The sequence below is a fragment of the Rhinopithecus bieti genome, unplaced genomic scaffold, assembly GCF_001698545.2.
Source record: "Rhinopithecus bieti isolate Rb0 unplaced genomic scaffold, ASM169854v2 scaffold_11508, whole genome shotgun sequence".
Taxonomy (NCBI): Eukaryota; Metazoa; Chordata; class Mammalia; order Primates; family Cercopithecidae; genus Rhinopithecus; species Rhinopithecus bieti.
In genome coordinates, this window is record NW_016806932.1 from 225,383 (window position 1) to 241,954 (window position 16,572).

Sequence of the window (16,572 nt, forward strand, 5' to 3'; positions counted from 1 at the left end):
TGAGATGGAGTCTGGCTCTGTCACCCAGGCTGGAGTGCAGTGGCGCGATCTCGGCTCACTTCAACCCCCGCCTTCCGGGTTCACGCCATTCTCCTGCCTCAGCCTCCCGAGTAGCTGGGACTACAGCCACCCGCCACCATGCCCGGCTAATTTCTTTTTGTATTTTTAGTAGAGACGGGGTTTCACTGTGTTAGCCAGGATGGTCTCGATCTCCTGACCTCATGATCCACCTGCCTCGGCCTCCCAAAGTGCTGGGATTACAGTGTGAGCCACCACGCCCGGCCTCAAATACATCTTTTAAATGTGGTATCATAAGGCAATATGAAAGGAATCTTCAATTAATGGTGGTAGAATAAATGGCTGGTAATTTGAGGAAAAATTCTGTTTTGACTCATATCTCACATACCACACAGATGCATGCACACACACACACTCTCTTTTCTCTGTCTGGTGAAATATCAAGAGAGTTAAATTTTTTTTATTATTTTGTTTATTTTTATTTATTTATTTATTTTCAGATGGAGTCTTGCTCTGTCACCCAGGCTGGAGCGCAGTGGCACAATCTCAGCTCACTGCAACTTCTGCCTCCCAGATTCAAGTGATTCTCCTGCCTCAGCACATCCTTGAGTAGCTGGAATTATAGGTGCCTGCCACCACGCCCAGCTAATTTTATATTTTTGGTAGAGATGGGGTTTTGCCATGTTGGCCAGTCTGGTCTTGAACTCCTGGCCTCAAGTAACCTGCCCACCTTGGCCTCCCAAAGTGCTGGAATTATACTCGTGAGTCACTGCACCCAGCCAGAGTTAAATATTTTAAAAATAAAGCCAAGCACTTAAAAATTAGAATAAAATAAGACAAATATGAAAGATCTGGAGTAAGATTTTTTCTGAATTTAGGACAGAAGAAATCATAAAGAAAATGATTAATAGATTTGACTACATGAAAATAAGTTTATGTTAAAAAAAATGGAAAGACAAATGGAGAGGCTGGGCACAGTGGCTTGTTCCTATAACCCTAGCAATTTGGGAGGCCAAGGTCGGGGGATCGCTTGAGCCCAAGAGTTGGAGACCAGCCTGGACAACATGGTGAAACCTCCTCTCTAATAAAAATACAAAAATTTAGCTGGGCATGATGGTGTGCACCTAGAGTCCCAGCTACTCGGGAGGCTGAGGTAGGAGGATAGCTTGAGCTGGGGAGACTGAGGTTGCAGTGAGCTGTGATTGTGGCACTGCACTACATCCTGGGCAACAGAGTGAGTCCCTACCTCAAAAAAAAAAAAAAAGGGGGGGGGGGGGGGTGAATGGGGAAATATTTGCAGAAAATTATAGACAAAAAGAAGGTTAAAGTTCTTATTTAAGAGAAGCTCATGTAAGTAGATAGGACTAATATTAGGATTCCAACAGATAAATAAAGGGAAAGAACAAAATTCACAAAAAATATAATTAGTAACAAAACATTTGAAAGACTATTTAAGCTCAATAAATAGCAAGAAAATGCAAATTAACAGCATAATACCACTTTTCATGTATATGTGTATATTCGCACATACATCAATCATATGCTTTTGCCTAATACTACACAGTATAGCAGAACTGGTACTCTTAAAATATATAAGTGTCATTATAAATTGGCACAACTCTTTGGAAAGCAATCTGCTAATATGTATCTAAATATTTAAATTTTATTTTAGTAATTCTGTTCCCAAGAACCTATCAAAAGGAATCAATTCAAAATATGGAAAATCTTTATGTAAAATATATATCTTATAGCATTTTCATGATAATGAAAACTTGGAAACCACTTGAATGTCCATCAATAGAGAAATGATTAGAGAAGTTTTTATTCATCAGATATGGGAATTACATGTGGTCATAAAGGTAAGTCTAAAGATGAGTTAGCATTATGGAAAAATATGTAGTATAATGTTAACTGAGAAGAGGAGGAAATAACAATGGACAAAAACTATGATTATGGCTATGTACAATACACATATTAATAATACTTAAATTCAGAAAAATAATGATATGAATGCATTAGATTGGTGATATTTAAATTCAATTTTGTTCTTTCTGCTTTTGCTAGAATTCTCTGTGATTTTATATTATTTTGGTCACTGTAAAATAAAATCAATTTTTACTTTAGTCAGGAGGGGATAGGAGGCCAAGGCAGACCTATGGAGCAGACAGTTTGGGCAGTGGGGGGCCTATGAAAGTTTCTTTGTCATATAGCAAGTATGCACACAGAATGAGGTCAAATTGGAAACCCAGGGGTAATCTTGACAGCCTTAACAGAAAAAGAAAAGGATTAAAATCCAACTACAAACACCATGTAAATCATTAACCCACAATTTGAACCATGGAAGAGCTGAAAGGGGCTTCAGAGATCACCAAGCTCACCTCCGCCTACCTCCCCTACCAAGTACACAAACATAATTTTACAGAAACAGTAAAGTGAGGTCTGAGAGGCTAAGAGACATGCTCAGAGTCACACAGCAAGTGAATGGCAGGACTGAACTTGAATTCTGATCAATGCTTTCTGTCTTCTGCTGGATCTTGACAAAAAGAACACATTTAGGAAGTGTCTTAGTGGAAAGAAAATATAACATTTTTAATTAAAATATATTTGTTAAAATATAAATAATAAACCAGAAAACATTTCCCACATACCCACATATATCACCTTTTAAATTTTAATTGTAGCAGTATCTTCACAAATGAGAAACTTTGACCCCATCCCCAAAAAATCACATAAAATGTTGGCAAGGCTTATGACTGAGCTCTGTCTCTAGCCAAATAATGGGGAATAGAGCCAAACAGAAAACAAAGCTAAACAGTAACATCTGGAAAAAAAAATTCTCCCTGCCAAGGACCCAACTATCCCCTTCAAAAAGAACTTACATCTTTCTGGAGCTGTGCACTGTAGCAGGCTTCAGGCGTGGCTGGGGTGAGCCACAGGCCCAGGGCCAGCTGCAGGACATGTCGCTCCAGGGAGGCGAGGCCACTGGCTGATGTGGGTCTGCAGGCATGGCAGGCCTCTTGGAAGAGGTGCTCTAGGGCTTTGGGGATAAGCGCTACCAGGCTGAGGGAAGGGTGGAACTCCAGCAGATAAACATTTTTTGAAGCCGGGCTTGAAGAAAAGAACAACAAATGACAATTTTACACAACAAACTTAAAATTCAAAAGATATTTCAATTTTATATTTTTAAGGACCAATAAAACAGCTCCTATAAGTCCAGTGCATTATGAAAAACTGAGAGCTCAGAGGGACCTCAGAGTCTGAGAAACTGCTGGGTTGCATGACATGTTCTTTGCTTTAATGTGAACCTTTAAAAACGGAAAGACACAGATGTATATTCTAGATGCTCAATAAAAATAAGACTATACAGGCCGCACACAGTGGCTCACGCCTGCAATCCCAGCACTTTAGGAAGCTGAGGCAGGTGGATCACGAGGTCAGGAGATCAAGACCATCCTGGCTAACACAGTGAAACCCCGTCTCTACTAAAATTACAAAAAAAATTAGCCGGGCATGATGGCAGGCGCCTGTAGTCCCAGCTATCGGGAGGCTGAGGCAGGAGAATGGCATGAACCCGGGAGGCGGAGCTTGCAGTGAGCCGAGATCCTACCACTGCACTCCAGTCTGGGCGACTGAGCGAGACTCTGTCTCAAAAAAAAAAAAAAAGACTATACAGCAAAACTGTCAACATTTCACTAATCAATATTTACTCAAATATATAACAAAATAGCTAAAAAGTGACTACATAAAAAACAAATAATTTCCATGGTTATCAGTTTCTATTTTTCATCTGAATCTTTATCCCTTCTTTCCCAAAATGTTAACGGACAAAGACAATTTTTAAATTCTGTACATAACTGCTAGAATCATTCAAATTGACTGTAAGGGTGTTATATTTCATAAATGAATGAGGCCAGAAGCAAAAAAAAAAAAAAGTTCATCTGTGGGTTATTTCTTTAGATATAAAGGGTTCAGCACAAGTTGAGAGTCCTTCTATACCTACACAGAACTGAAGAACATTGTAACTCCCTTTACATTGATGCAAATGGTATCTTTCTTAGTCCTGAATCTACAAAATAAAAACAGCCTAAAGTCTGGAAAGGAATCTCACCAAGCAAATAATACTTGCTTTTGAGACTATTCTGGCAGGTTTTAGTATCCATATAACCCTAGCCTGTTCTGCCAGAAACCATTTCCTGAACAGTAAATGTTTGCCATAGCAAACTGCACACACACAGCTGGTGTCTCAAGTTTATTACAGAGAAGAAATCAGTCCTGTGGAAGATCTATGGAGAAAATGCAGAGTTTTGAGCCTGGGGCTCTTTCTCAAAAAATGAGAATCTCAGATATTTGCTCCCATGATGCCCTACCTGTCCCCAAGATAATACCATAACCCATTATGGCAATTTCTTACATAAAGTCTGCCTTTACTGCTGGACTGTACACCTCACAGGAACATAGAACCATGCCTGTGTTGTTCATATCTGTGAGCTAACCAAACACTTGTTGGATGTTGAAATTTTCTCCACCCATTTGGAGGCAATTGAGAGATTGTGATCTAGAGCCATGCAGATCAACCTGCGGCTTGTCACCTGCTTCCTAGTTTCCTCTACCCTCAAAGGTTAAAAGGGAATGAGGGAGATGGTTATGTTGCCTATCTAGGGGGTGACAAAGTGTGTACCCTCTCTGAGTGGTCACAGGAAATTTAACTCTGTTCCTTAAATTTAACTCTGTTGTGACCCTCCAAGGCAAATCTGCAGAAACCTCTTTAGTGACACTTACATAAATTCCTTTTTAAGAAGCTTTTAAGCACCTCCAAGTTTTATATGTAGGCTCGTGTGATGCATCTGGTTAAATCCTGACAGCATCTCAAGAGCAACTGCTTTTTCCCCAGGCCTTTTCAAGAGAATAATGATTCTGTACCCAGTGGCATACACTTAAATTCTAGCCTCCTATTCTTTATTATTCACAAAACAAAAAGATATTCAATATACAAGGGAATCCCTCCTTCGTGGCCTTTGTACCTACTTCTTTCATCTCCCCCAAGCACTTGAGAAGTGCTTTATATAGTACTGAGATTTAACACTCTATCCTTAATTAATCTAGAAGATCACTTGTAAAATGTATAAAGACAACATCAACTTACCAGCTATTGTTGGTGGAAATAAGTTGTTTGCAAACTATATTAAGGGGAAGTTCAAATGTATTGCTATTGTCCAGATGATCCTCTTGCCAAATCCTCTGGACATACTCCCGCTGACATTCTATCTAAAAACGTAGCATAAACATTAAAATTAGAAAAGTTAAACTTTCCCACGGCCATGAGTTACAAGCCTTGACATGAGAAGGGACGAAAGTCCCTTTGTGTCTCTTCATCATTTGACTAATTTTCACCCTGACATTGTTTTGAAGACTCTTTTGCAATGGGTTGGTTTCTCAGTCTGAGCCAGATAGCCAAGGGAAGCAAAGGCAACTGACTTCAGACAAGTTTAAGAAGCAAAAGAGAAATCTTTCTGTTAAATAATTGACTACACAGAAAAAATTTCAACCAGGTGGCAACAATCCTTTGTCTCTTGCTTGCTTCAAGGCATTAGCGTTTCCCTAGAGGACATACAATATGATGGTTTCTTTCAGTGTCCTAAAAATAATCACACTTAAAAAAAAATAAACACAATTTTATACATTAATGTCAAAAAGATGTATCATTAGTTCTTCTTTCACTACAAATAAACTTTGCAATCTAATGAAAACTAAGGTCATCAATTCCTTGTGGACTATTAACTCTAATTAGGGGTGGAAATCTCTCTTTAAGACCATAGTTATACTGGGATTTCAACAATGCAAATGAGCTTACAAATAAGTCAGCTGTACATGCTGGCCTAGAAAACACAGATTTCAGATCTCCAATGGAAGGAAAACACTATTTTTATTTCCGGCCTGTGTTTTCCATCCTGTTCTCGCATGTAGTATTTTAAAACCCAACTACACTCACCTGCTGGGTGAGGATGCCCCTCACTAACTGCAGGTGAAGCCTCAGGCAGGTACATTCCTCTTGGTAGGCCTTAATGAAATAGGAGTGGCTGAGATCAAACCTTGGGCGCCAGTGCACGATGTCCGTCATCACTTGTGCTAAGGCGAACCTCTCCTCAGGGTCCAACGTGTGCTGGTAGGCTTCAAAGTAACTGTCAAGAAGCTGCAAATAAGGTTGGTAGTCAGGGATCAGCAGAGGCAGCCTTGGGGCCCAGCAAAGAGATGGGAGGCCCCACTGTGGGGATGCAGTACCAATACAATGCCGTGCAGCTAGTAAACCTACAGAGTTAGACAGGGAAAGGGAAAGAACACAAACTTTGGAGCCAGAAGAACTAGGCTTGAGTTTGAGTTCCTGCTTCCATCCCCTCTTCCTCTGGTATCCATAAATAAAATGGGGTTAGGTAATTATATAATAATTATTAGCTCCAATCAGACAACACATTAAGACAATGTGTTTATCTCCAACACCTTTCTCCGAGGACTCATTCTCCTTCTTCCATTTTATTCCATCACCAAAGCTAAGTAGGTGGCCGCCTGACTTCTACAGTCTCAGCTCCGCTTCTGACTCCTCCTCTTTAATAGTTTGTTCACATTTCACCTACGCAAAAACGATACAGGAGTAGAATGGAAGGCTGAGGGTAAATGTGCTTCCTATATTTAAAGTGATTTATCCCAGACTGAAGTCCTCTAGGTTGGGCCTTACAAACAGAACTCTCCAACACATCAAGTGTCCAAAACCCCAGTGGAGCATCTGTTTTAGTGGAGTTCGCAAGTCTTTTCTAAAAACCTAGAAAAGCTTCCAGACATTAACTGCTGAAGAGGGTTCTTAGTGTGGGAATTCAGAAAGAGATGTCTCTTGATTTTGCTTTTACATTTGTCTGTGAGCTTAAGGAATTTCTGTTCTGTGTGTAAATTCTATTTGTGTGTGATTAGTCATGATGCTAATCGGAAAAAGCTCTTCAGAGATCACTGGGTTGGAATTCCCAACTGGGACCCTAGGGCCAGATAAGTAGCTCTGATGTGTACAGTGCATAATAAATCCCTTCTCCTGTTAATCTGTCTTTTGTCAGTTTCATTTTCAGAGCCCAGGCACTGAATCTAAGAAAGCAGAGGAAAAAGTTTTTCCTCCTCTACACAAAAGAGTTGAACCCTTGAGGATGAACAGCACACTAGGAATCAAATACTGCTTTACTAAAAGATACTTTATTTTGGAGACCCAGTGCTAAGGCTCAAGGAGGAAGAGCCTGAAGCACTTTATTTAGCACCTGGTTTTGTAGGATGTCCTTTGGGTATAAGGGACCTTGGATCAACCTTAGTATGAAAAGGAAGACACCAAAGGAAACTAAAAGCTCAGGTCACAGAGATGCTCCACAAGTCAGAAACTCACACATCAAGAGTGCAAAGTGAGGGAAGGTGGAGACCATCCTTGCCTTTAAATGAGCCCCAGGGAAAATGATGCCAGCTGGGTGATCTCGGTTACCTTGTTCCATCCACCAACTTCTGCTCTATAATAACACTCAATTATTACATAGCAGAAGACAACACAGAAATGAAGGAAGAATGACTGGATCGGGGTAAGAAGGGTGTCCCTCAGTAGACCCAGGTGAAGTTAGGAAAGAAACAATTACTTCCCTAACTCATTCTGGACTCACTTGAACCTTTTTAGCTGGGCCAGGGCAATCCCAGAAGCTGGTTTATCGTATTTATACTTCCTTGACCTGTTTTTGCACAGAGTCCAATTGTTTGGTTATTTAGCAGGGGAGTTTGTGGGGAGTTGGGGTGGGGAAGGGTTCTAGATGGTGATTCCAACCTGATACCAGACTGCAGAGGCTTATGCTAAATTGCCATTTTATCATTGTCGATAGGGCTGTCAGATTTAGCAAGTAAAAATATAGAACATTTAGTCAAACTTGAATTTCAAATAAATAAATACTTTTTTAGTATAAGTATGTCCCAAGTATTGCACTATTTTATCTGGTAAACTTAGCTGTGGGGAAGGAAACTGTGGCTCTCTTTTTAAATTGATGAAGCTTCTTCAAGCTTTGTGCTCAACCTTGAGAGGCTCTCAGATCATTGCATAATTTTATTATGAATTCTTTCCCAACAGGAATGGGGCCAAGATCTTTTTACCTCATGGGTTCTATTTATTATCTGTTTGCTAAGTGGCCCATTTCCATTTCAACTCTGGGCTGGTATTTGTCTAAGAAGTTTTCCCAGTCTGTCAAATGTCACCTGTGTGTGTCAAAAGCCAACTCTCAGGCAAGATAATATGTGGTGCATGCTGATGGTAAGCACAAAATATTGGAGAAAATGGGAAAATAGACAAAATAAATAATCTCAAACCTTACTGTGTTTATATTCTTTTTACTTCAATTTTTTTTTCTGGGATTTAAAAAAAACTTCTAAAATAGTATTTTAGGTCAAATGAAAGTGCAAAACAGAAAATCTTTGCTAGACCCAACTTAGCACAGAACATTTTCTTTTTGGCTTTTCTAAGGAATGATCTTTTTATCCAGTACATTTGTCCTTCGGTAGCTGTAGAAAGACTTAGCAGATGGTACAATGTCACTTAGGAGCTGCTACAGCTGATACCTGACTTTTCTAAGAATCCCTTGATCTACCTAAGTTTCTACCAGCTCTATTTTTATGAGCTTCATAAGGATTTAAAAGAACCCAATATGTTCAAGCAATTCTTAACCCTAGTGATACCAATATATTTATCAATCAAAAACAGCTGAGGAAACTTGGCTGTAGGAAATAGTACTGGGGGAAATAAACCACTTTAGATAGAAATCCGGCTTATCCACTAAAATAGGCTCTTTTGACAAAATTTCTGACTTGCCCATTTTACACTTTTGTACCTATAGCTCAGTTTCTAAAGGGAATTTATTCTCAGGATAGAAAAGAGGGAGATATTTTCACCAAATGTTTTTAAGTCAAAATAGTTTCATTTACCACAGAAGGAACTAGTGGACCGTCCTAACACCTTACTACACAATGAATCCTAGGCTGAAATGTGGAGAAATCAGTTCGTTTTTCAGTATTTTCTGCCTTCCTCCTATTCTATTGCCACAGAGTCCTGCCGGGGGCCTCCAAAGGAGGCCCAGAGGCATTGAAAGGGAAGGTAGGGAGAGAGAGTACAAAAAGTGGTGGGGGTGCTGTTTAAAATTCATGCCTGGGCTGGGCGGGGTCGCTCATGCCCTGTAATCCCAGCACTTTGGGAGGCCAAGGCGGGTGGATCACAAGGTCAGGAGATCGAGACCATCCTGGCTAACACAGTGAAATCCCATCTCTACTAAAAAGTAAAAAAAAAAAAAATTTAGCCAGGTGTGGTGGCGGGCTCCTGTAGTCCCAGCTACTCGGGAGGCTGAGGCAGGAGAAAGGGGCGAACCCAGGAAGCGCAGCTTGCAGTGAGTCGAGATTGTGCCACTGAACTCCAGCTTGGGTGACAGAGTAAGACTCCATCTCAAAAAAAAAAAAAAAAAAAAATTCATGCCTGGACCCATAAACTTGTTGAGTTTAAGGATCCTGTCTTATTTATATTTCATATAGCCATTCCAGTTACTACACTGTGCATCTAAATCTCTCACTCCGTTGATTAAGGTTCCAATGGGCAGATTAAGACTCCAGACTAATGCTGTAGGGGCTAGTTATCATTGAAAAGAGGAACATTTTTTTCGAAGTCCAAGGCTTGCACTATTGAAGCCTGGCCAACTGTTTGCCAAAGGGTGGTGACCTACATCTCTAGGAGTAACAGACCAACCAGAGAGCAGATGAAATGGTGAACCATCTATTCTACTAGCAAAACATTTCAAAGAAAACACTGCCATTTCCCCATCTTCTGACCATATCATAGTGCACTATAACCTGGTTTCCACCCCCACCATGCTTCTGAGAGTCCTGCAATGCTGCCAGTGACCATTTGACCAAGCTGCTTGGTTTTTAGGAGTTCCTTTCTTGACGTTTCACGGAACTCCACAAGTAACCATCCCCTCCTAATTAAAACTCATTTCTTCCTTGTTTCTCTGGTCTATTTAGTTTTACTGCTTCTTGTTTCATGACCTGCCCCTTAAATGTAGGTATATTACTCAGGGGCTGGGCGCGGTGGCTCATGCCCGTAATCTCAGCACTTTGGGAGGCCAAGGCAGGTGGATCACTTGAGGTCAGGAGTTTGAGACCAGCCTGGCCAAAATGGTGAAACCCTGTCTCTACTAAAAATACAAAACTTTAGCTGGGCATGGTGGTGTGCACCTGTAATCCCAGTTACTCGGGAGGCTGAGGCATGAGAATCGCCCGAACCTGGGAGGCAGAGGTTCAGTGAGCTGAGATCGTGCCACTGCACTCCAGCCTTGGTGACAGAGCGAGATCTATCTCAAAAAGAAAAAAATATATGTAGGTATATTACTTAGGGCTGCATTTCAGGTATCTCTAGTTTCTCCCAGTTGTTTTGATTCATCATTGTGGTTCAACCTCCATATTCATACCTCAGCTCATACCTGTTCCTGAGCTTCAGACCTATAGCTCCCCACAAAACATTCACACCTGAGTTTCAGCAAACCCCCTCAAATGCCTTGTTGTTCTAGGTCCTATGTCATTTTCCCCTCTAAAGACACTCTTCCTCCTCCTGGGTTCAGTTTCAGTTAATAGCCTCCTCCCTAATCCTCAGGAAGTTGTTTCAATTCCATCTTTACTTTCTTGCCCCAACTTCCAGATCCAGTCTTCCAATCCCGCCATTTCCACTTCTACAAAGTATTCTCAGGTCTGTTCCACCTTCCTAGTCTCACCGCCTCTCTGCCTTTCTATTCTTCTATTGTCATTGTATGCTTCCTCCTAATTTTTCAAGTCACTGTTGCAATAACTGCACTTCTTCTCTCAGGGGCGCTCTATTCCAATCCATTCTCTCACTTACACCCAAGGTAGCTGTTAAAAACACAGCTATGATCATATTTCTCTCTATGGAAACTCACTAATGGCTCTTCTTTGTTTATAAGATGAACTCTAAAACAATATAATTAGCAGGTCCTTTATAGGCTGCACCCAAAACACACATGTGGCTTGTTGCCACCCATCATGCCTTTACATCCCAGCCATAACAGTCTTCCTACCATCCTCCAAGAAGGTAGGATTTTATTTCTCAAAATAAAATCCCCCAAGCTGGTCCTTCCCATTTACATTCCCCAGACATTCTAATGCTATTTCGTCTGCTTAAGAATCTTTTCTTCTCTGCCAGACAACATCTTACTCACGTATTTAGTATCAAGATTAAATATCTATTCCTCTGGAAAGGCTTTCTAGCATTTCTTACACCGGACAGTGCTCCCCTCCACCAGGACAAGTATCTCTGCAAAGTACCCATGACTCATGAATGTACTCAATTATAAACTGTTAGTAACTAGGTTATAATTTTTGCTTGGAGATTGAATCAACTTTTGTAGGTGACAAATTCCTTAAAGATAAAGATCATTTTCACTTAGTTATCTATATGTCCCTGAATGCCTGGAACAGTCCCTGGCGGAGTAAATACTTCATATTTGATAAGTAAATGCCTAACAATTGGTGATTATTAGAAGGGCTGATAATCCATGCTAAGGGCACAAATGAAGAGCAGTAAACCTGCAGTGTTTCATTCATTGTTGGGATATGAACCATTTGTGACACAGTGATGATTTAGTAACCTGCTATTTCATTGCTTTAAACTCACCCCCGTAACATTGCACTCAGCACCCTGTCCAGTGCTTTCACCTACCCACATGTGGCATATGCTTCTACAGGCCATGATCAGGTCAATTTGTCTGTAATTAGCAAAGTGAGCATTGTCCCTATGACTGCACAATGAGCATGAATGAAATCATCATTCATTCTCACTAAAAGCATATATATTATAGGAAGGAATTATACAGTCCTGTAACAAATAATACCTGTAAGATAAAGAAGTGTCTTTCACATTTTGTTTTTTGTGATGAATCTCAGTAAAGAAAATAAAATTTATTACATCCTTATAACTAGCCAAGATTATTTAAATAAAATAATTATTCTCTTGATTGAGAACTTTTCTAAAAGTCTAACTGGGTTTTACAAAAACAAAAACAGAAAAAAGACTGGATTTTGTAAGAATGGTTTTTTAGCAGACATTTTGTCTCCTAGGCAAGAATACCTGGCCCTTGTTTTCCAGAAGAGCTGCTTCCCAAGTCCATGTGTCATACAGCACAGCACAGCAAATCTGTCCACACCTGCATGGGCCCATCCCCAGTCCTGGCCACTCTTTGGCTGGCTGCCCACTTTGTGACCTGGGAGAAAAGAGGGTGAGAATGTTTACAGACAGGTCTTCCAAGGAACCTGTTGCAATTAGAAATGTGCCCCTTGCAATTTCTCAAGGATCTAGAACTAGATGTACCATATGACCCAGCCATCCCACTACTGGGTATATACCCAAAGGATTATAAATCATGCTGCTATAAAGACACATGCACACGTATGTTTATTGTGGCACTATTCACAATAGCAAAGACTTGGAATCAACCCAAATGTCCATCTGTGACAGACTGGATTAAGAAAATGTGGCACATATACCATGGAATACTATGCAGCCATAAAAAAGGATGAGTTTGTGTCCTTTGTAGGGACATGGATGCAGCTGGAAACCATCATTCTTAGCAAACTATCACAAGAACAGAAAACCAAACGTCGCATGTTCTCACTCATAGGTGGGAACTGAGCAATGAGATCACTAGATCTCGGGAAGGGGAACATCACACATCGGGGCCTATCATGGGGAGGGGGGAGGGGGGAGGGATTGCATTGGGAGTTATACCTGATATAAATGATGAATTGATGGGTGCTGACGAGTTGATGGGTGCAGCACACCAACATGGCACAAGTATACATATGTAACAAACCTGCACGTTATGCACATGTACCCTAGAACTTAAATAAAAAAAAAAAAAAAAGAAATGTGCCCCTTGGATTATCAGCTCCATCTCAGAAACAGAAATGCTGAACCAGTCCCTGGGACAAAGCCTGAGTTCATACTTGTTACTTCTAAGTCAACAGGAGCTTTTGTTTTTGTTTTTAAAATTCAGTTTTAAAGACTAATCTTAGAAATAAAATAAAAAATTTAGTTAACAAGAAATCTATGCTAAAATGCCTTCAAACCCACAATTTAAAGGCAAGGTATACATTTCTCCTTCTCTAAAAACAAATCCCTGTGGTTTAACAACAAACTCAGTTTGACTTGCTATTTCCATCATTGTGAAACGTTTCCAAGATATTCTTTAATTATGTTAATTACTAACTTAAATCAATGAAGGTAATTTTCATTATTCAGCTGATTTTTTTAACTTTGTTAATGCTACTTTTCATTACTGGCATTACTGTTGCTTTAAATTTTTAACTATTGTATTTCAGAATTAAATATTCAAAGATAAGATACTTTCATGTGCTGAAATTTGAGTTCAATAATTATCACATATCTGATGGGTACTAAACAAGAGAAAGATGATCAAGAACTTCCATAGCAACAGTTGGGATATCATTTCACAATAGATGACTATACATTTACCAGCTCAATTGAAAGAAAGATGCCCTTGTGGTTAAAGTGTCAGTGTAGACACTACTGACTAAGTGTCTCAGTCCAATTAAATTTTTAGCAGCTAGAAATAGTTCATGCTATTATAAATTAATATGGACCAAATGGTGCATTAGTATGTAGGATAACCAGTAAAGATAAAAGCTAAGAGCTGAAATTAAATACCCTGGAATGTTGGATGCCATCATTGCGTCCTATGATTCAGATACCAATGGCAAAGACAGGACAATTAATTCAATCCTACATCAAATTAATTCTGTCTGGGATCTGAAAAGTTAGTTGTCAAACTTTCTTTGGGCAGCATTTTGTAACAATATGAATGTGAATTATCTTTAATTACAGTCTACACATATTACAAAATAGCACAAACCCTGATTAAGTTTCCCTTTAGGTATTGCAGTGTGTCTAGAAATTCTAAGCTCTTTGCAGATGTAATTCCAATGCTGTCATAGTATCCCAAAAGAATATTCTTACATCATCTATTTCTAAAATTGAATCAATTTGAGTGATGCCAAAAGGAAGAGAAAATACAGGTTATGGGTTACTTGATTACCCTGAGTAACGATTTCTTTCTCAGGGGCTTGTCTGGCATTTTCCTAGCCAGATGTTCCTGTATCCTGATGGTTTCCTGTTAGGAACCCAGGGCTGTCTCTGCTGCTAAATGCAGTTTCCTCAAGGTCTACCACTTAGAAAAGTCATTTGTTTCACTTGCTTATTTTCCTTTCTTCAGGGTCCTGCACCACATCCCCTCCACCCAGTGGGTGACTCAGAAATGCTCCTGGGAGTAAAATCCCAAATCTTGGCTTAAGCCTGTTTTAGTCAGAGACCACCCAATTTAGCATGCAGGTCATCAGAGTGGGTAGAGGGTCAGAGGTCAGGTCTTCGGCCCTGAGAAGTGAAAATGCAGGGGCCGTGCTGTCCCTTGTACCTCAGGAGAGCAAGGAAGAAACTGGGCCTTCCCTTGCAGGGCTTCCTGCTCCTTTACGCTTCTGTCTCCCCTGGGCTTTCCCAGAAGGCTGCACCCTGCTACTCAATCGGAGCACCTGCCTCCCACCCCTCCTGCCCCTCAAGCTCACGATCTGCCTCTGAGTGTTACATTAGGATTTATTGCTTAAAGTGTCTTAATTCTTTGTCCCCTGACACACAAGCCCTCTAGTTATCGAAGGGGAGATCGTGAGAAACCTTCCGGGGAACCACAGCACAGAATGACTGTTAGTTGTTTTTTTAAGTCTATATAAACATTTCAACAGATCATAAAGAAAACATTTATCTCTTTGGTACTTGCAAGAGAAGTCAAAGGAACTTTTGTTTCGTATCAAGAGCCTGGCCATCTCTGTCTGTTGCAACTGGAAAGAGCCTGTTGTCCTGAAATCCTGTCATCATGGTAGATTTGATCTTCACTGGCCAAACATGAAGAATTAAAAGCATAATTCTTGACTGAACTGGTGGGTGGGTTGAACTTCAGGAGTACATGGGTGGCCATTCCTGGCGTGCGTATCAGTGTGACATGAGCTCTGGAGCGGGTAGTCCCTCTCAGCCCTGCTGCTTACTGCCTCCTGGGGCCCAGTGACTGAGGCCCTATGCTAGAACTGTGTATCATCAAATTCGCCATTATAAAGGAAACTTCCTGCTGCAACAACAACAAAAAAAAAAAAAAAGAAAGAAAGAAAAGGAAAGAAATGCCCCTGCTCAACAAGCAGAGTCTGAACCACAGCAAGAATTACAACCCAGCCCTGAAACAGTAGTCACCATCTCTATCAGAAGCGGGGCTTGAGCTGGAAACAACTGTTTCTCTTCTCAAGTGAATGCATTTAGGGGTGGGGGTAGTGTGTGCTTATTGCAGTTTCAGATACTATTGGATATGTGTTTATATTTTGGGGTGGAGAGCATTAAAAAGAAGCCCTTAGTGTTTTTTGTTTATTTGGGCAGTTGATTTTTTTTTTTTTAATCTGACTTCTCACCCCTTTCTTTCTCAATGTAATGGCTAGCCACAAGCAGCAACTCTGCCTCTAGTTCCTTGAGATCACTCAAGGCTTCCTCATACATGACATGCACCCCTTGCTGGTCCTGGGTGTGGATACAGCCAGCTTCTGTGCTGTAGTAGTCATCCTGGTTCTCCACTTCCGAGAACTCCATGAATTGGATGCCGTGGACCTGGAGAAAGAAAGCCAAGCCCAGATGTTACTGGAAAAGGGAGAGCTATATTTTGCCATCCCACATGGACAAGCAGCAGGTTTCTGCTCCCACACAGTGGGCTGCCAGTATGAAGCTGTAAATATTCTGAATGTATAAAAAGCTGTATGCAGAAAACATATATTAACAAAGAAAGTTGGCAGAAAGAGGTAGTTCCTGAGGTAGATAACTAGCTGATTAGTTTGTTTTTCTGATAAATTCAGTAGCAACTGGAGAAAGGTAGGGAATAGAGCCTAGAGTGGTCTCTGGAGTCAGAATGCCCGGGTTCAGGTTCTGGCTCTGCCAGGATCTCATCCTGGGCAGGTCATTCAGCTATGCCCAGCCTCCGTTTCCTCATCCGTAACATGGAGACTGTGGACACACTACAGACTACGTTAGCTGTCAGGAGTATGTGACTCTGTGAGTGTAAGGCACTTGGAATCCTTAAACGTTAGGTTAAAAATATTTTTAATTCTATAAGTACTTCTAAAATGTATTAGCACAGTTTCATGGCTTAGTAATGTACTAAGTCAAATAGTGTTCCCCAAAATTCATGTCTACCTGGAACCTGTGAATGAGAACTTACTTGAAAATAGGGTCTTTGCAGATGTAATCAAGTTAAGATGAGGTCATACTGGATTAGGGTGGGCCCTAATTCAAGACTGATCTGCCTCTGAGTGTTGTTACATTAGGTGTAACACTACCTTATGTTACATAGATGTTACATTACCTTATGAAATTTGGAGACAGACACATGGGGGAGAAGGTCA

The 16,572-nt window shown here is 40.5% G+C and overlaps 1 protein-coding gene across 1 annotated transcript in view; it reads right to left on the reverse strand.

Moving 5' to 3' along the window:
• The window catches only part of CCDC162 (coiled-coil domain containing 162), a 29,284-nt gene that overhangs the window by 10,736 nt on the left and 1,976 nt on the right, over positions 1–16,572 (reverse strand). The window contains 6 exon segments of the mRNA XM_017878728.1: positions 2,898–3,126; positions 5,162–5,283; positions 6,008–6,208; positions 12,200–12,256; positions 12,259–12,332; positions 15,592–15,784. Of these exon segments, the coding sequence (XP_017734217.1) occupies positions 2,898–3,126; positions 5,162–5,283; positions 6,008–6,208; positions 12,200–12,256; positions 12,259–12,332; positions 15,592–15,784 (876 nt within the window).